The 20521-nt window shown below is 40.1% G+C and overlaps 1 protein-coding gene across 1 annotated transcript in view; it reads left to right on the top strand.

Moving 5' to 3' along the window:
- Positions 1 to 20137, top strand: part of vwa1 (von Willebrand factor A domain containing 1) — a 35567-nt gene extending 15430 nt beyond the window's left edge. Inside the window, exons 3-6 of the mRNA XM_052039412.1 lie at positions 11851 to 12126; positions 14841 to 15113; positions 16394 to 16669; positions 17544 to 20137. Coding sequence (XP_051895372.1) covers positions 11851 to 12126; positions 14841 to 15113; positions 16394 to 16669; positions 17544 to 17617 — 899 coding nt within the window. The 3' untranslated portion in view covers positions 17618 to 20137. The remainder of the gene's footprint in view (positions 1 to 11850; positions 12127 to 14840; positions 15114 to 16393; positions 16670 to 17543) is intronic.
- The last annotated feature ends 384 nt before the right edge of the window (positions 20138 to 20521 follow it).

The following is a 20521-nucleotide window of genomic DNA, read 5'->3' as shown; positions in this document are numbered from 1 at the left end:
AAATTGCAAACTCAGAGCCCAGAAAAGAGATACAAGCCAATAGGCTGTAAGCTAGGATGTGAAAATAGTTTAAATAGCTCCTTTGTTTGGCCCTGCTTGCACAGGGTGGTATCCTTATGTGCCAGTGCTACAATTGTCAATGTGCTTATGATGCCAGGGCAAAAACAAAATAGTGGAAGTATTGGACCAGTGCTGAAAGAATAGAATTCTTGCAGAGTTGTAGGATTAGGAATGAAAAGACCATGAAAGAATTTAATCACGATGCTGAGAATTTTAAATTTCAGCTGTTCAGGAGCAGCAGCCCATGTAGATCAGCCAGCACAAGAGAAAAGGGGTGGGTGAACAAGACTGAGTGCGGGTTTGGATACAAGTAACAGTTTTTAATAAGATTAAGTTACTAGGGGCTCAAAGGCAGGAAGCCATCCAGTAGTGTGATGGATTGAGTTGGCTAATATATGCTTGAAACTGAGGTGCTATCTGACTGGTGGGTTGGAATCTTTGACAAGAATACTGACTCTGTAAGAGGCCAAAAATGATAGATTTGGCCTCCTCAAAGTTTTACAGAAAAAAAATTCTAGCCTATCCAGCACCTATGGAGCAATAGTTTGAAAACTCAGTGGCAGTGGCACCAGACCAGTCAGAAGGCGTAATGGAATAGGTAGAGCTGGGTTTCATTGCCATCCATATTCTCCTGCTTTTGGGGATAAATTCCATGGTTAGCACTCTCCTCTGTCCACAACCCTACACTCATGATCTCCTTTCCCACCATGATACCTGACCACTACCCTAGCCCTGTTTCCTTTACTCCCTCCTAGCTATGGTTTCATAGTAGCCAGCCTTCCAGTTCATCTGGTGGGGAATTCAGTTCCAAAATTCTTTACTAATGTATTAAAGACCTTCATTTTCCAATAATTAACTGTTAACCCCATTGCCTATCCCTTTATGTGAACCAGTCATGGGCAGCTTGTAATTGAAAAGGAGGGGATAAAAACAGTTTCGTGGCAACTCCAGGGCTCCCTGTAAAGGGCAGGACCATCCCATTAGTACAAGCTTCCCTAAACATCGACTGTTTACCGTCTTAATTGTTGATTGGTGTGGTAGATGAATTCTGTCTTCTAAGGAATACAAGCTCAAATTGTTGTTTGCTGTTCTAGCAAGAACACTGATATGAAACTTTTGTTTTTCAAAATGAACATGTATCACTCATGCCTCTCAAAAATCCTGTGTTACCTCTCCAGACCCATAATTGACTATTTCCCTGACAGACTACTGACGGAACTCTCCCCATGGAAGTGATTCCCTTGGATGCAGATAATGCTAATCCCAAGTGTTTGAACATTATTTTGGATGATACTCTAATGAGAAGCCCCATCTGCTCAACCAGTGAATTTCAGTGAAGAGTTATTATATGAGGGCTAGATGATATTAATACCTCAATCAACAACTATAACAAATCACTTTATCCCGATGTTATTACATTTCTGATTATGGGAGCTTGTTGTCCACATTGTGTTTCCTACACTTCTACACACTTCACAAAAGAAATGGCTGTTAAATGCTTGGAATGTGCTGAGATGGTGAAAAACCCTGTATAAATATGTTTTTTTTCCATTATACTGTATACTGCCAATGATGAAGCCTGTGTGAAATCCAATGACTTAGCTTAATGCAGGAAAATATGATGACATAATTTAGTAATGTGTGAAGAACACAGAGTATGAAAAGCATTCAGATTCTGTCATTTGACACAATCTAATGCATTTGTCCCATTACACTGATTCCAGTTATGAATGCTTCTGAAGCAGTAATTTTTTATATATTGTTGAGTTTGTTCCAGCTACACTTTTCAACAGCAACTGTTGGGGATCTTGAGTCTACCAATCATTTTTCACAGTTTTTAAACAATACTGTGACCTGGAAAGGAGAACATTGAAAAAAGACCTGGAGAAGCATATAAAATTCTGGCAACGGGTCACAGAGTGAAACGTTAACTGTTTCTCTTTCCACAGATGCTGCTTAACCTGCTGAGTTTTTCCAGTGATTTCAGTTTTTATGCCAGCCACAGTTTTGTTTTGATTTTCATTATTAACCGTATACAGAGGTGTGTAAGGAAATAACTCCCAAACACAGTTGCTAACCCTCAAATTCAGGGTCATCGTTACCACAGTATATTTGAATCCATGCTGCAGTAGTGAAAGGACCCTTACCAAAATGACAAATTGCATCCAATGTGACTTTGACTGTGGTACTGCCTCTTCCCCATTGTTGACCAGTTGATAGCCATTGAGATGATTGCCCCACCATTCATCCTCCAATGACTCTTCCACATCCTCTTGCAAGGTGGAAGTATTCTTGGCTGGTTTCATTTTTAATTATTTAGTCATAGAAAGAGATTCACCCTCAATGTTTTTTATTCCCACTTTTGTACCTTTACCCCTGAAGTTACCCTAAAGCTATAATCTTGGCTTTCCCTTATAGCACATCTACCTGCTGCCCTTCTAGTGATATCATCTGAAACATAACATCAGACTCCACATGTATGCTGATATAACTCCATCTTACCATTGCGTCTCTTGACCTCTTCACTCTCACTGATTTGTCACACTGCTTGTCCAACATCCAGTACTGGATGAGCAGATATTTTCTACACCAAGGTATTAAAGGACCTAACTCAACATCTTTGTTCCACACAATTTCTATTCACTAGCTACCAATGCCAACCCCCCTCCCTTGTAATTGTTTGACACCGAACTAGATTATTTGGTATTATGTTTGACCCTCAGATGAGCTTTTGACCACAAATTTGCTTCATCTTCAAAGCCATAAACTTTCACTTCTATAACATCAGTTAACTCTGCCCCCCTCAGCTCATCTGTGGTTGAAACCTTCATGCATGATTTGTTACCTCAAAACATGATGACTGCTATATCTTCTGGCTGTCTTCCACTTGACATGTTTAAGCATCCAAAACGTTGTGATGCCTTGCCTGACCATTGCCATGTTCCAGTCATTCGTGGCATCTAAGTTTAATTGATTCTCAATCCAAAATGGTAACATTCCCACTCTCATTCCTTCATGGACTTACACTCCCTTTACCACGCAACCATCTCTGAATAGGGGAATGAAGAAAAAGGTCTCTTGGTTGCTGTGATAGGGATATTGCAGGTTTCAGTAGAAGGGTGATCTGGATTGTCTAAATCATTCCTCTGCTCTGAGTTTATATTAGAGATTACCATCTAGTTTACTTGCACAGTTCCACCTCACCTCTTGCTGTATGCCTTGATCTGATCATTTTGAATTGTTTTCTTACTACATACCTATCTCTGTGTAGAACCCCTATTGAATTAAGAATTAGTAAAACCTCAGTTTGAATGTTGTACATACTGTATATTTAAATGTCAACGATTCAAAATGAATTATTAGGAGCATCATAATTCAATTTTAGTTTTACCCCAACTAAATTGGAAATTATTTCCAAGTGAAATCACATCACATCAAGTGAAATCACATCACAAAATTGGACTTTGTGGGCTACTCATGTACATGCACCTAATGTTTACTGGTTACAAGTGTGCACCCATTTTTGCTTAATGCATGTTTCTGCCCATACCAACATAAGTTGGAGCAGAAACCTCCACACCACAACCATTGTAGCATAGCTGTTTGCTGACATCGTGATTTATCACATTCAAAAATGAATGTAGACTGCTCAAGTATCTTCCAAAGTCCACAGAGTGTGCAGAAGGTAACAGGGACTTCTTGTCCTAGCATTGAGATACTGAGATACTCATTCAGTCAGTGCCTCAGTGGTGACACTGCTGGCAACAATCCATTATGACTATGGCTGGCCTCTCAGACTGCGTTAGGGATCTTGAGACAGGAGGCAAAGACATGCTCATCAGCAAAGAGCCTACCTTCACAGAGCATTCGGGGACACCACATATTACATAAATCTCCCTGATTTGTAGGATTGGGTTTCCTAAGGTTGTGATTACTTGTGATATGTGATATCTCTAGGGAAGACATTTAGCCGCACTTTAGTGCTCGTACCCTCTCCTTGGAGCTGAAAGTCATGTTGACCTTCAACTTACTAAACACAGTATCTTTCCAAACTACTGCACCAGATCTCTGGCATGTACTCCAATTCATTGTTTTTTACTGTATGAGAAAGATTGCCCTGGCAGTGAATATGTGAAGAAATGATTTCACTTACTTTGGTTTCACTGAAGAACAGGCAGAATCTCAGGCACTGGGATCTGCCAAATTGCTGGCTTCCCACACAAGCCAGCAGCCATTGACTGGATTTTTATGGGGGATCTGGTAGATCGCTGCCCCCGCCCTCCCTGGGTACAAAGCAACTTCCTTCTGATGGGTAGTTTGTTGACCAGGACTTGAATGCTCCTTTGAATGAATATGAGAGCTATCTCCAACTCTCCATCTTCCTTAAAACTACTGTCTCCTTCATGGCAGCCAAAGTATTTGTTGCTACTGTGTTGTTTCCATGGAAGTGTATCTCTAATGGCTGATGTCCTCTGAATGAGGTGCAGCAATCTTTGGACATGCACAAAATTGGATGAGGTCCTGTTATAAATGGTGCAGGCCCAATCTTAGAGCTTGCTTCTGGAATGTAAACCACCTAATGCTGTTTCAAACTGTATTTTGGTCAATTTCACAAATTTCTGCCAGGGAACCAGATTGGTGTTAGCACTATATGTGGCCACGCATGCAATTTCTAGGTGATAATATTTTCAGTTCCTAATAATTTCTCTGGTTCTAACCTAACTTTGCACTGATATAATTTTCTACCCTTTATTAACAACACCAACCAGGCTTCTACTGCTCCCATCTCCATTCAGCAGAAAAGGAGGCGTCCAAGAAGTGACCTTTCATGAACATACAATTCTGTAGAATACCACATTAAGTTGCAAAGGTAGGACAAGTGGCCACAATCAAAATTTAGGACTTATATTAGGAAGCTTTGCTTAACATAAACAATAAACATCTGAAATAGATATGAATATCCTGAAATCAGTTAAGAAAGTAATACATTTTGCGACAGGAGATGATAATATGTAGGCTGCTTCAGTATGGATAAATTAGGACAGGACAAACAACCTTTCATCCATCAAAACCTTTTAAGTTATTTATTCAAAAAGCTAGGCTTTCTGCCCACTACCCCACAGAAAAAGTCTACATTCTTCAGGCATGTGAGTGTCAGCAGCATAATGACAGATTCATTTCCGGTACATATTGTTATACATGACTTTCTTGACTTGATGAGTAAATACTTTAGTAAGGACACATCACTCATCATAGCAGCTGGAACCCTCAGATTTAATTGCAGTGAACTATGACTAGTTACTTCCCACTCCCAGCTAGCATTTTTCAGCTGCTTCAGAATGGAGGAGTGGACTAGAACGCAACATCTGTCTGATCATTTCCTTATTTGTCTCAGCCATGTGTTGTTCTGGCTGGTGCCACGAGAAGTTTAATTTTCCCTTTTGCTTTTAAATTGAAACTTTATGCAACACCCAGATCTATGTGCACATACTTGCATTTGGCACAAGCATGTTTCTGCATGTCCTGTACATGTAATCTACCTGCTCATTCACTCTTGGACATTTTCTTTAAATGGATCTGTCTAATCTGTGTCTCTTTCTCTCATTTTCCTGCATTGCCCATGACAATTTGAGTTGAATTGTCACTGTTTCTATACACACTTGGCCATTTTATCTTGTTCTACCCTCTATAAATGAGGTCATCCAAAATTCTGATGACTTTGTCCTGACCAGCACCAACCCTATTGTTGTTCACCTGCTTTGATTTCTGGGTGACTCACACTATAATTTTGAAATTCTTGTGTTCAAAACCAGCCATGACCTCGCCCCTCCTTAATCTCCTCTAGCACTAAAACCTATCTGCAATGCTCCTGTTCTGACCTATTGATCACTGACAGATTTAATCAACCTACTAGCTGCTTGGCCTTCAGTTGCCAAGGTCCTTGTCTCTGGAATGCTATTCCAAATCCTTTCTGATTCTCTCTTTCTTCTTTTAAGATTCTCCTTAAAATTTAGTTCTTTGACCAGATTTTAAGTCATGTGCCCTGATATTTCCTTGCCTGGGTGAGTGTTAAATTTTGCTTAATAATATTCCTGTAAAGTCTTTGGGTTTGCTACAACATTAAATGTGCTATGCAAATACAAAATGTTGCCGTTATTGTTGAAGTATCTTTCTACTATTACTAGCAAACCAAAGAATTAGACATTTTCCCAGGTTATTCTTGCAGAATGATTGGATTGTACTATCCCAAAGAGTGTAGACAGTCTCCCTTCTTTTGTCTTTACTCATCACTCAGTTGTTATCATTAACTTAAAATAAGGATGGGTTGCCCTGAATCTTGCTGAATAAAATGTCTTATAATTTCATTTCCATGTAAGATTACATTCAATATGGTTAAGATTGTGACCACTATAGGTTGTGCAGTTGGGAAGAGGAGATTGCAAGTGTTCACAGATTCAATGCTTGGACAAAACTGTGGCAACTGGATTTCCAAAAGGGCGAAAGTGTGAGGCCATCCATTTGATCCAAGTGTAAAGATAGGTGGAGGTTGCAGTACATGTCTAGGTTACAGGGATGAGGATTATAGACACATTAGTCAAAGACTCAAAAATTACAATTTATTGAGGGTTACGTGGACATTCTCAGACAACACAGCTGTGATCTGCTGCAGAAAAGTTCAACTTTCTAGATCATGTGCTTCGTCTTCCAACTTCTAATTATGATTTTGCCCCTTGTATACCCTCTCTAAATGCATCAGTCTATATGTATTCCGTAAGCTTTATAGATAGTGGTTGTCAATTTATCTGAAATGGCTGGTCTCAGAAACTAGCAGAAGGTGCTGATGCTCAGGCTTTTTCAAAACTTACGATGTATGAAAGGGCAGCACGGTAGTGTGGTTAGCACGACGCTATTACAGCGCCAGTGATCGGGGTTCGATTCCCGTCGCTGTCTGTAAGGAGTTTGTACGTTCTCCTGTGTCTGCATGGGTTTCCTCCGGGTGCTCCGGTTTCCTCCCACATTGCAAAGACGTACGGATAGGTTAATTTGGGTTTAAAATGGGCGGCACGGACTCTTTGGGCTGGAAGGGCCTGTTACCACGCTGTAAATAAAATTAAAAAAAAAATTTAACAGTATGTGCTAGAGATAGGAAAAGAAAAATTGGAGCAAAGTTCTGATATAAAGATGAAATATAAATATGCTCGATGAAATTGATCTATTTTGCTGGTTAAGACTCGCAGGGGATATTGCTGTAAGGCAAGTAAATGGAGTTGAAGAACAAATCTGAATGAATGTTGGAATTGTCTTCAGGGGCTACACTGGCTAGTCCTGTTCCTATATTCTTAAATTACAGTGCTACTATATAGAAGGTATCATCTCAGCACCATAAATTTGTTGTGACCAACCCACTTATGGGTGAATTTTGATCTCATCCTGATATTGGAACAGCATCCCTGAATGTTGGAATACTGTCTACAGCTAAAAGTGTGGCTTGTCAGACTTCATTTCGAATGTGTAACAGACAAAGAGGGAAACTAGTCAGCTATGCATTTAATTTGTTTTCTATCACATGTCTTAGGGCAGGCACAGTAGTGTAGCGGTTAGCGTAACGCTATTACAGCGCCTATTCCGGCTGCCATCTGTAAGGAGTTTGTACGTTCTCCCCGTGTCTGCATGGGTTTCCTCCGGGTGCTCCAGCTTCCTCCCACATTCCAAAGATGTACGGGTTAGGAAGTTGTGGGCATGCTATGTTGGCGCCGGAAGTGTGGTGACACTTGCGGGCTGCCCCCAGCACACTCTACGCAAAAGATGCATTTCACTGTGTGTTTCAATGTACATGTGACTAATAAAGATATTTTATCTTATCAATTAAACCAATTAAAAGTATAAACTGGTTTATTGAAACATGAGTCCTTACTCCCATCGACAAAGGAAAACTGCAACCAGCTACTACTGGAACATGTAGTGTTAGTGGAAAAACAAATGAATCCTTTTAGACCCCTTGCTTCAGACCTACCCCTGCTCTGTGGCCTAGACCCCCCTTCCACCACTGCCTCACCCTGTTGTGTCATGCCTCTGACCACCCCAGCCCCCTTTCATCTCTTGCCTCAGACTCCCCTTCATAACCTCGTGTCTTGGATCCACACCCTCTTGGTCACACCTTGGACCAATCCAGTCAATGCCTCACCCTGCTCATTGCCTTATGCCTCAGATTCCCTCGTCCCAACTCTTGCCTTGCAACTTGGACCATCCCCCCTTCCTCATGCCTCAGTCTCCCCATCCCAAATGCCTTGTGCCTTGGACATGCTTCGCCACCCCACTTTTGTGTTGTTTTTGGGGTAAATTCCACCCCCCCCAATAACATTGGCTGCTGCCTCAGAGTCCTTCCACAACCCCCCATTACCTCAAGTCTAGGACAAATTCTGCCCCCACCCCACTTCTTTACATATTCTTCCCATATTGCTTCTTGCCTTAGTGTCCACTACACCCACCCCCGCACCCCCAGCAACTAATGCTTCACTCGCCCCAACACCATGTGCCTTGGGCTCTCCCAATTCAGAGGAACTTGTATTATTAATGTTGGTCTCCCGTTTTCCATGTACTTAAATCATTGTTGGATGGCAATTGTGTTAATTTTCGGTTCTTACAATATCTTTCAGAAAAAAAATTGAAGCTCTGTGCGAACATGAAACAGATGTTGCCATACATTGTTCTTCCCCTCTCCATTCCCGGACCTTGAAGGACCCCACCCCTCCTTGTTGCCTCAGGCCCCCTAAAGTGTTCCAGTGATCCGATTAAGAGGGCTGCAAAAAAAAAATAGGAAATGGAATGAACTCAATTTGAGTAATTTATGGGATTTTCAAAAGAGAAGAAAAAATGCTCAAAATACCAATCAGGTCAGGCAGCATTCTTGTAGGGAAAGAAACTAAATTAACACTTCAGGATGGTGACTTTGCGGCAGAACTGGAAGTGGTTTTAAGGGGAAAGGGGTGGGGTTCAGGGGAGTAATGAAGAAGGGTGGAATGAGCTGAAGGGAAAGACGACATCAGAGTGGAGGAGTTTAGGAATGATTAAATGACAAAAAGACTGATGGTGCAAAGCAAAGAAGAGGTGGAACTTTTTCCAATTTCATGGGAAGTCACTGACCTGAAATTTTAAACTCTTCTTTCTTCAGAGATGCGATGTGGACTGCTGATAGATTGATTTTCTTTTTCCTTTTAAGTCCCCAGTATTTTGCTTTGGCGTATCTGTGATTTTCAAGTTGATCCAAATTTCTTGGTTTGAGCTTTCTTAAACTATATGATTTCAAACAGTGAGGGTGAAAGTGACTTGATCTGTGAAGTAATCTTTGTTGGAAGAACAGGGTGACAGTAAGGTCAAAACATTCCAATTGGTAATCATCATAAAATGTCATATAAAATGCTCATTAAAAAAAAATCATTTTATAAGTCATGTTCACAGATGTTTGAAGAAAGGGGTTGTTAATCACAAATTGAAAATCAACAAACTGCTGATGCTAGAATTCTGAAATAAAAACAGAAAATGCTGAAAACTTAGCAGGTCCACACAGCATCAGAGGAAAGAAAAACAGAGTTGATGTTTCAGGTTGAAGACTCTTCATCTGAATTGGAAAAGTGAGAAAACAAGTTAATTTTAAGTTGCAGAGAGGATGGGGGAGAGATCGGTAGGACAAAAGGAATCCGTCCGCTAGGGTGAGGCCAGAGTTGTCAAGGTGATCCCATTCAACGTTGGATCCCAAAGGCTGTAATGGTCCCAGATGGAAGTTGAGGTGTTTTTCCTCAAGGTTATGTTGGGCCTTGTTGGAACAGTGGAGAGTCCACAGACAGATAGATCAGAGTGGGTGTGGGATGATTTGATATTGAGTCCTGAAGTTTGCAGTTCAACATTAGCTGATAATTAACAGACATCGTCCTATAATCCTGACTGATCTCTCTCTTCTGAAGTAGCAAACAGGCTATTTGTAGAGTGAGATAGTGGACTGTTCACCTACACAACAATGATTACACTTCAAAAGTAGTTTATCTCCAAACTACTTCTGGATATTTCAAGGAGGTGAAAAAGCACTATATAAATCAGTGTTGTTTCTTCTCCGTGCATAGGGCACATTGCACTTGGAGGATTTGACAAACTTATCAGTGACTCGGATTGTGACCTTGATTTTACTGGGCTGGTAGAATGAGAAATTGAAGGTTTGAGGGTGCAGGTAGCACACAACTAATGGCCTCTGGTATGTCTGCAGAGTAATATGCATCTAACAGCCTAAGGTTATATTGGCAACTGTAATTTGTTGCAGATTGCACCAACATCAGCCACTAATTCTGCACCTTCATACGAAAAAATGGAGAACTACGCTCATCAGTAATATCGAAAATGCAGTGGTCGGACTGATATCAAATACCTAATCTGGAATGATATTACCACTTTGTACATCAACACATACATATGAGTTGAAAAGTGTCAGTATCACTAAGGACTTAATGTTCACTTTTTCTCTGTTTCTCCTTTATTCTTTTTCTATCTCTCTCTTTATATCTTTCTCAATTTATTCCAGCTGGTGCAGTGGCACAGATCTGATTTTTCTACTACTTAGTGCAATCTGTGTGAGCTGATACCATCATTCCTGATCACAGCTGCACGGCACTTCTCTGTGAGTGTTTTGTGAGTCTCAAATGGCATTCTTGATTTCTGCATTTCTTCATATGAAAATGTGCAGAGAGTTACAATTCTCACTGTTGAAGTTATACTTTTTGGAGGTCTTGCTGCATGACTTTTGCTGTGCAGTTGCTGTGGAATTGTCATGTGTCTGTCATGTAGTTACAAAGCAACAGTTTGCTGATTGCCTTTTGATTTCCATACGATTGCTAAAGACTTTGGGTGAATATTTAAACACACAGCAGTGATTGTGGAACTGCTGCTCCCAAACATGATCTTCTCTAAGGTGAACATTGATAGGAAATATTGTGCAGGATCACCCTTATAATTTTCAACAGCCGCATCTTTGTTGTCATTGTCCATTGTTCCTCATTACTGTTCCCAGGTCCCATCACCCCTTCCTCTGAATAGATGCCACAACTTGGAGAAAATGAAACACTGGCAAATAGTCAGTCTGAATAGGTTTGGGTTGTATGGGAAAATCTCTTCGGTTCTACTCTCTTCTGCATGACAGTTACTAAAATGTTATTTGAACCCCTGTTTCAGTCCTGGTTGTATAACTAACGCAGCAATTTTTCAGTCAGTCGTTTTTTCAAAAGTACCTCTTTATCTCTAAACACCCCAGCCCTTTCTTCTTACCCACACAACAGCCCTGACACACAAAACTATGTACATGCAACACAGACATTGACATTTTAACACACCATGTCAATGCAGACTCACACTATACCACACCTATAACATTCACATGCCATTGTATACATGGCACAGACACAAACTATATACAATCATGCTCCATATATTAAGTACTTTCTGTACACGTTATACATCTGCAATATGCTGCACTTGACTTCACCAATGCGTCAAAAACATAACACAAAAGTTCACACACAGACACATGTATAGATGCACACACACTTCATGCATAACACGTACATATACACATACAAAACACAAACACTCCTGCATAAATACATGTAGCTGTGCATGTGGGATACGCATGGTGGACTTTAGATCACTAATGTAGATGTCCTACTCTGTTGTGCACATGCATAGAAACACTTACATGTTAAAAGATTTCACTGATATCTGTTTGTCCTGTCTTATTTTTCCCTGCAGAGATTATCCAGCTTAAAAAACTGAGAGCATTGGACATCACAGCAAGCAGCTTTCGCTTGTTGTGGCCCAAGCTGCTTAGTGACAGCACAGGCTATTATTTGATTGAATACAGTCCGCTCATGGATTCCCAGAGCAAATCATGGAAGACTGTCACTGGAGATGAAACAAGTGTTGTTTTGAGACAGCTGCTCCCAGAGACCACCTATGAAGTGAAACTTACTCCAATAAATACCAACCATAACAAGTACCTTGTGACAAAGGTAACTACATTGGAAGGTGAGTTCTGATTGATGTACTGTAACCTGAATTATCTGAAATCGATGAGACAGTTCACAAGAACATGAGCATGCTGTTACATAACATAACCTAAAACAGAATGCTGCGAGTCTGTTAGCTGATCTCAGCAAGGAGACAGGAAGGGTATTACTTTGGTCCTCAGTTCTACATGGAAACCAAAACTATCCAGACTATAACGTGGGTCTGACTCCTTATCTGTGTTCACTCTAGGTCTGTCCATATTTGATTATTTTTGAGGGAGGAGTGTGTTAAATGGGTGTTGTACTGATACACTGCTCTAACACTGGTGGGAGACAAGCAGACCCTCCAACCACCAATTTCCTGCCACTGGTAAATGCCACTGGGGAGGCAGATCTAGATAAACCACCAGACTTCCTCTTTGGCTCAACTCTCTCCATTATTCCCAAGGGCCATCATGGGAATGGTCAGCACAATTCACTTTATATCAGTCTGCAAAGAGGGAAAGTTTTAGTAATCAATATCAAGTTACAGAGGTCCAGAGCACAGAAATAAACCACTTGTCCCAGCAGATCTATGCCCACGTTTTATGCTCCTCCCTTCTTCTCTTCATCTTACTCTATCAGCATCACGTCCATCATGTGGCTCATTAGCTTCCTGTTATATGTATCTATGCTGATCATCTCCACTGATCCTTCTGTTTAGAATATGATATAATCTGCAACTTCTTCACCTAAATTCTTATTGGATTTAGCAGAGACTATTTTATACTCATGGTACTATTTTCTGAAATCTCATTAAATTTGCAACTTCTGTATATTCATCTATCAATACTCTTAATAATTTTAAAGACCTTCACTGCGTTCTGTTTCTGGAGAAAGTGTCTTTCCGTATACTTGGAACCTCAAATTTCATCCTTGTAAATTGGGGTTTTTTCCACCTCCTGCAAACCCTCAATGCCCTTTCTGTAATAGGGAGATGGATTGTACATCGTATTCCCAAGTGTGAATGAACCAAGCTTCCAAACATGAGTTCCATCATTCTGGAAATAAAAGCAAATGCGCATGTTTCTATGTCTAAGTCTAATTAATACATTACTAACTCTGGTGATGTGTGCATTTGTCTGCCAGGCTTTATGCAGTTGACTTACAAATTGCAAATAATGTCAGCAGCCATGTGCACCACTGACCCTGCACAATGTGAAATCATGGATGGGTCTCTATGCAGCATGGTCAAGCATACATTATGGATGTACAGTATGTCCAAAGTGTTTTGGCATGTGGTTTTAAACCCACGGAAATGCACGATCCAAAGTTTTAATATGAATGACCAAGTATCAGTCATGCTTAGTAATTGATTTTACTCCGTAATCAAATTCTGTAGTGCTTAAGAACATGCACTATATGATTAGATTTCTAGGTTGTTTGTATTTTGGATGAGACACTAAACCAGGGGTCCATCTGCCCTCTCAGGTTAACATCAAAGAATCCTTAGCCCTAGTTTTGTGAACAGCAGTTAAGCCTGATGTCCTGGCTAATATTTATCCCTCAGTCAATGGCACAGAAACTGATTACCTGCTTGTTATCATTTTTTTCTGTGAGGGAGTTACTTTGTCCAAATGTCTACAGTGTTTGACACATTATAACATTGACTGTACTTCAAAAGTGCTTCATTAGCTGTAGAACAGTTTAGGATATCCTGATGTTGCAAAAGGCACCATATATTTGCAGATCTTTCTTTTTCCATTGATACAAAGGGATTGTGTACTTATCAAAATAAACTTTGGGAATCCAAAGAGCAGCCGATCACATCTAGGACCGTTTGGTCAATGACTTACATTGGTGATTAACTCAGCGCAGCACACATCAGGGATTGTTACCTTCAGATACACCATTCAGTTAGACAGTTATCTTTTGGGTGATTTGACAGATTGATCACTGGATTCAACTGTTAACAATCCAGTGAAGGTAGACCAGGAAACATGTTTATCAGAAACTTAAAACCAAAGTCCAATACACCAGTCAGAGCCTGGGTTTCAGGAAAGTAGATCCACTAGAGGAAGTTAGAAAGGGTGCAGAAAAGATTCACAAGGATGTTGCTTAGACTGGAGGGCTTGAGTTATAAGGAGGGATTGGATAGGTTTGGACTGTTTTCCCTGGAGTGAATGAGCCTGAAGGGTGGCCTTACAGAGGTTTATAAAATCATGAGGGGCACACATAGGACAGATAGTCAGTCTTTTTCCAAGGGTAGGGGAGTCTAAGACTACAGGCCATAGCTTTGTGAGAGGGGAAAGATGTAAAGGGGACCTGAGGGGCATGTTTCTCACACAGAGAGTGGTGGGTACATGGAACAAGCTGCCAGAGGAAGTGGTTGAGGCAGGTACAATTACAATGTTTAAAAGACATTTGGACAGGTACATGGATAGAAGAGGTTTAGAGGGATATGGGCCAAACTCAGGCAAATGGGACTAGCTTAGATAATTATCTTGGTCAGCATGGACAAGTTGGGTTGAAGGGCCTGTTTCCGTGCTGTATAAGTCTATGAATCTATGATTATGACTCTTTTATTGCAGTATACCTTGATACATAGAGACACATAAGATAGTTAGAAAATGTATGGCATTGGTACATTATTAATGTGACAAACTCATTATTCTAGAGCAATTCTTTGAGGATTTTTACATTAATTGGATTGTACAAAATTAAGTCATGTTGTTTTGTGTTTTGTGACTTCAGAGGAGATGAGCCCACAGGTAGTTGTAATTTCTGAGTCACAGCCAAGAAGTTTTCATGTCAGCTGGGCCCCCACTCCACACAACGTTGCTTCTTATGAGGTTCTGTATGGGATCCTACCAGGGGGTGAAACCAACTTACTCACCGTCAGTGGCGACCAGAACACCACCATTGTGAACAACTTGGAGCCCAATACTACCTACTTGGTGACCGTCTCAGCGATGTATCAATCTGGCAGAACAGAAGCATTATCAGTGAAAGCTTGCACTCAAGATGGTAAGAAACTCCGAAATAGGACTCATGAAACATTATATAACAAGCATTTCATTTCATCTATCAGAAAATGGCCTGATTGATAGACAACTAGGCTGACAACTACATAGATGTCAGCCAAACACAAAGTCTCCCTTGCTGATTTACACTAACCCACAAAAAAGTTAGAATCTTGGTCTTGGACATTTAGCATCACAAGTTCAAAAATCAGCACTAGATTGATTCTAATTGATAGTGACTCTCTGAAGGAAGTACCAACAAAGCATTGGTGACACCACAGGTCTAATAGTGATGGAATATTGCAAGAGAAATGACAAAGTGTGATTGGGTGTCCAAATATAAGGTGAAATTATGAGAATAGTTATAGTGCAGGTTAGGCAAAGTGTAGAAGCATCAGGAGAGACTCCGGATATATTATTTCAATACGTGTATTTGCAGCTTGAGAAAGGACATTTAAAGGAAGATAGTGTTACTGGAAAAGAACACAGTAAGTATTTAGCCCTGGAGTCCAAAGAGCCGTGTGTCATTTGCCACACACTATTCATGCAATGCAGAATTTCAATTCCATTTAAGTTGTACTGCATATACTGTATCATAAAATAGTTTATTTCCAAACTAACTTGAAAAAGCTGTCCTCCCATTTAAATTATTTCCTCCACACTTCCTTTCAATCAATGTTTTCCTGTTTCCATCTGAGTTTGGGGTGCTTCTCCGTGTGACCAGTGGATTTGTCAGTGAGGACATCATTTCATAATTCCCTTGCTGTAGTTCATGGTTCCAGGGAGCTGAAAGAGATTTCCTTGTTGACCTGTGCGGCCCAGCTGCAGGATGAAAGAGATCATGGCCAAGGATAGCCACTAAATGTGTGTCTAACCTGGTGAAGCTGAATGGAGTCAGAAGGGAGGGATGCAATGCAGACAAAGGTGGGGGTCAGCAGAATAGAGATGGTGGTGGGGAAATGCTATATTGAGATGACCTGTTACTTCCTTAGTGAGATAAATGATGTGCTTGCAGATAGAAAGTCATCCATGTTGGAATCCAAGAAAAACTCCATGGAGGTGCATTGAATTTGAGCAATGAGATCCTGACATTAGCTCCTAACAAAGCAATCTATACTGCAACCTAGTCACTCCTTGCCAATATCAACACCCAATTCATTTAACATACAGAAGCACAAAAAACTAGAAGAAAAGCACTGGATTTGTTATGCTGTGCTTTACTACTCTTAGGTTTTGCCCCTAATGCCAGATTATTTTTGTCCTCTCTATTTTTGCTCTGAACAGAGAGTTCTAAAGTCCGCAAACTGAAGCTTATTAATATCAGTCCTACTGGTGTGGCAGCCTTGTGGGACCCTGCAAGAGGCAAAGTGCTGCAGTACAGGGTACAGTGCACACGTCGTCGAAGAAGTCCATCTGTGAGGACTGTCCCAGCACAGGTTCGAGGAGTACTATTAACAGATCTTATTCCGGGGACTGAAAACCGGATTTGTGTGAAGGCAGTGTATAGAAATGGTGTGGGGAGAGCCTTGTGCAGGACGGCACGCACACCCCAGCAACAAGGTAGGTAACTGAGGCATGTAGGCTTTGCCAAGCCTGTCCTTTCAACCAGGTGAGATGTACATAATGATTATAGAGTCATAGGGAGATACTACATGGAAACAGCCCCCTCAGTCCACTGTGTCCGATGACTATTTTTACACTAATCCTACCCTAACCCATTTTATTCTCCTGACTTCTGCACCAACACCCTTACCCTGATGCCAAAGATTCTACCACTTATTTACACACTAGGGGGAATTTACAGTGGCCAATTAACTTCCCAACCTAAACATTTTTGAGATGTGGGAGGCAACTGAGCACTCAGAGGAAACCTAGGCAGTCACAGGGAGAGTGTTCAAACTCCTCACAGACAATATTGGAGGTCAGGATTAAACCTGGGTCACTGGAGCTGTGTGGCAGTGGTTCTTCCGGCAGCCCCACTGTACAATCGCAATGTATAGCAGTAACGTCCAACAGTAATTTGAGGTCAACTACTTTAATTGCATAATTTTGGTTATAAACTCCACTATAACTTTGGATTAATTATAAACCTCATGTATGCACAGAATGAATTGCAGCTTCTAACAGCAATGACCAATCTCTTCTCCCGGGTATCTGCCCTCTGCTATGAGTCCAATGGCAGTCTGACTGTAGAAATCCTGACTCAAGGAGGCTGTGCTAGTATGTTGCAGAATTACATTTAAAGCTGACTCAAGGCCACTCTGCCACCATTACAATAACATTTACAAATGCTGTGCCTCAATGTGGAGGTGTCAGCTTAACTGCAGAAATTTGAATCTGTACAGCTTTTGTTCACCTCTAAGTTTCATTTTCTAACATAAAGTGCTGAAATATTAACTAATTTTCCAAACTCTTGACTCCTTTCCTTTCTCAGATATTTTATCACCTGAGAAACAATCTACCAAATCATTCTGCACCCAGAAGCACCAGTGCTGGCAAAAGAGATGAATCATTCCTAAAGATAATGGAAAGCTGTGAAACAACGGGAGGATTTGCAACAGAAAAAATCACAAAACATTAAGCCAACATTTCTATAAATCCCTCTGCAGTTCACTTGTAGAGTTCATTGATGGACAGTTGAAAGTGTAAATCCATGTTGTACTGTGATTCCAGGCTCTTGACAAAGCAGAATCCTCCTCATTGAGTGTGAACAGCACTTACTGTACAGATTTTGTGAAAACGTCCTTCCCGGAGATGCCTTGAAAACTCTGCTTCTTTTTTCACATTCCTATTGAACAGAGCCAAGATCCATGTAGTTGTGATAGTTCCAAGATGCTATGCCCTTCCTTTAAACTGAAGAGCAAAAATCTGGCTCAGAAGCAGCTGGTGTGTTTCATTTTTGGCAGTGGAGTTATTATGAAATTATTTTGAGTACAAATGCCAAAATTGGAAAATAGCTCTATCTTTGAAGGGTTTTGTTCTGAGTAGCTGCCCAAGAGGCAGATTCATGCCCATGGCAGTTTAATATACCTTTCATTTTAGCTTTTTTATTTTAAAAGTTTTGAAATGAGAAAAGGTCTCTTGAAATACTAATGTGATGTTGAGCAATGCACAAGATCCCAGGTTTAATCCCCAGTTCTCAAAGAGTGAGCTACTCACAGGCTGAATGGGTGTGGGGAGCTGCAGGTGGCCTCATGACCCTCAAGGAGATGAAATATCAATCTGGATTCCTCTTGGTTGCTATCCCAGTGACTTAGTCATTTAGTGTGTGTGTGTGTGGCCATGCACGTGTGTGTGTGCATTAGTATCAAAGAGACAATATAAGCTTCTGAAACAGGAAAAAACAATTAGATCTTGCAGCCTATCAATATGGGACAAGATATTCTGAAAGAAAAAGTAAACTTTGTTGGATTTGTGCATATTTTATGGGATAGCAAATGCTAGCGTGTGATGTTTTTATTTACTAGTTTGTTCAATGACTGCCCAATCCTCATAAAATCCCATGTAAATGTAGCAGTTTATGTATTTGGTTTCCATGCACAATTAAACGTGTGTAACTCACACATTAAATTAAATGTGAATGTAAGTGTGTCACCAAGGAATTGATTCCACTGCTAATTAGGCTGCAATTTCTGTGTTTTGAAAGCTATGTTTTCTTTTTCAATAACCATAAGTTTCTCAATACTGTAGATGATAAGAAAAGACCAATATGAAATGTGATGTTGATCTGACCTGATAATGCAGCTGCTTTTGGTACTCCCCTGTAAAGCATCAATTATAAGGAAAAGCTAGAAGAGTATATTGTGAGTATTGTCAGAGGGTTTCCCAAGTGACATATTTGGTCTTGAGAACCCTTCGCACAGGACATAACCATTTAGCTAAGATGTCTTAATATTCCATTCCTCTAAAAAAAATATCTTATCAGTACTTAAACATCCATATATATCCTCCCTCCCCATATTATCAGGAGTAATTTATTAACTAGAAGTTCATTCATAAGGAACATTGATCCATTATTTGTATTATACATTTTTAGAAAAAGGAATCCATTTCAAAATTGCTTTTGTTACAGGTCGACAATAGACCAATCAAAGCAAAGCTACCATCATTGAAAAAATTGATACAAGCAGAAGAATTATTCCTTTCAATTACTGTTCTATTAGTCAGCACCGTGGTGTTTGCTTATAATGTTGGTTTCATTGATAGTTTTGTGGTGTTTGAGGATTGTTGAACTGTCCAGAATGTTCTGTACAACATGCATGGTGTGTTGCAACCAGCAGTTATATATCACTTGAACTATATTCAAATTCTTTTAAATTCACCTTTAACATGTTAGTACACAGTAACCAAAATACCAGTTATGTGAATCATTAAAAAAGGTTCCAGTAGAATGAACAAAACCTCCCATTTTAATGTACAAGAATGCTGAATGTGCTCTATCATGAAATGTGGTTTACTGCCTCCCTTTAATGCCTGAGTATGAATCTACTTCAAACCATCAAGAAGGTTTCAGTGAGCCAAATAGAACACTTCACTTTGTTTTCATTTGAAATAATTAATTTTGTGGGATCAGCAGCCAAGAATGGGTCTTATTTGGTCTTGGGCTTAATGGCTGAATAGTTTCCTTCCATTTTGTAATGATTCTATGATTCTACCTACTGTAAAAAAGCTATTGAGTTAAGGTTGACCCTCCAAAGCAGCTAGCGCCTCCAACTTCATATCTACAAAATCCCATATTAAATATTCAGCAATGTAATGATAAAGGACTTAGATATTAATTCAAGCTATTATGTTTACTGAAACATCATGTACAACCATCCTTCACTGGTCATTGTGAAATTCACTGCATGCAAAATTATTATTTAAAATATATGTTATACATCGACAGATGAAATCCTGGAACAGAACTTTACAGTTAATCTTTAATTAGTAATGCTGGCATACTACCAATCCACAGGATCAATGGATAATTCTGCCACAGTAATATCTACTTTAATTCCAGCTAATAAACCATTTTCTAACATTCAATATTGAACTTTGTTGCAATACTTGCCTGGGGTTTTCTCTTTTCAACAGTCCTTCAGGTATTTTATTTCAAAACATAAAACCTCAAAACAATTTCTGTTTGCTGCTACCAATCAAAAGAAATGAATTAGCTGCTTCCTCAAACATCACTATGTCCCTGCACAGGTCCCACAGAGTTGTTCCTTTTCCTCTAGCCTCTCCTGCTGTTTATTAACTTATTGCTGTTTCATTCTGCTTCACTATATCCTTTCTCTGGTCTTATTGGACAGTCCTACTTTGGTCACCCTCCCCATTTTGTTTTGCTGCATTACTTCTATCACCTCCCCTTGCCTACTCTTTCGATGGTTTCCTGCCTCGTTTCTCCTTCCCACAGACCTGCAGTCAGAC

The sequence above is a fragment of the Pristis pectinata genome, chromosome 26 (assembly GCF_009764475.1).
Source record: "Pristis pectinata isolate sPriPec2 chromosome 26, sPriPec2.1.pri, whole genome shotgun sequence".
Lineage (NCBI taxonomy): Eukaryota > Metazoa > Chordata > Chondrichthyes > Rhinopristiformes > Pristidae > Pristis > Pristis pectinata.
This window is presented reverse-complemented; position numbering and strand designations above follow the sequence as displayed.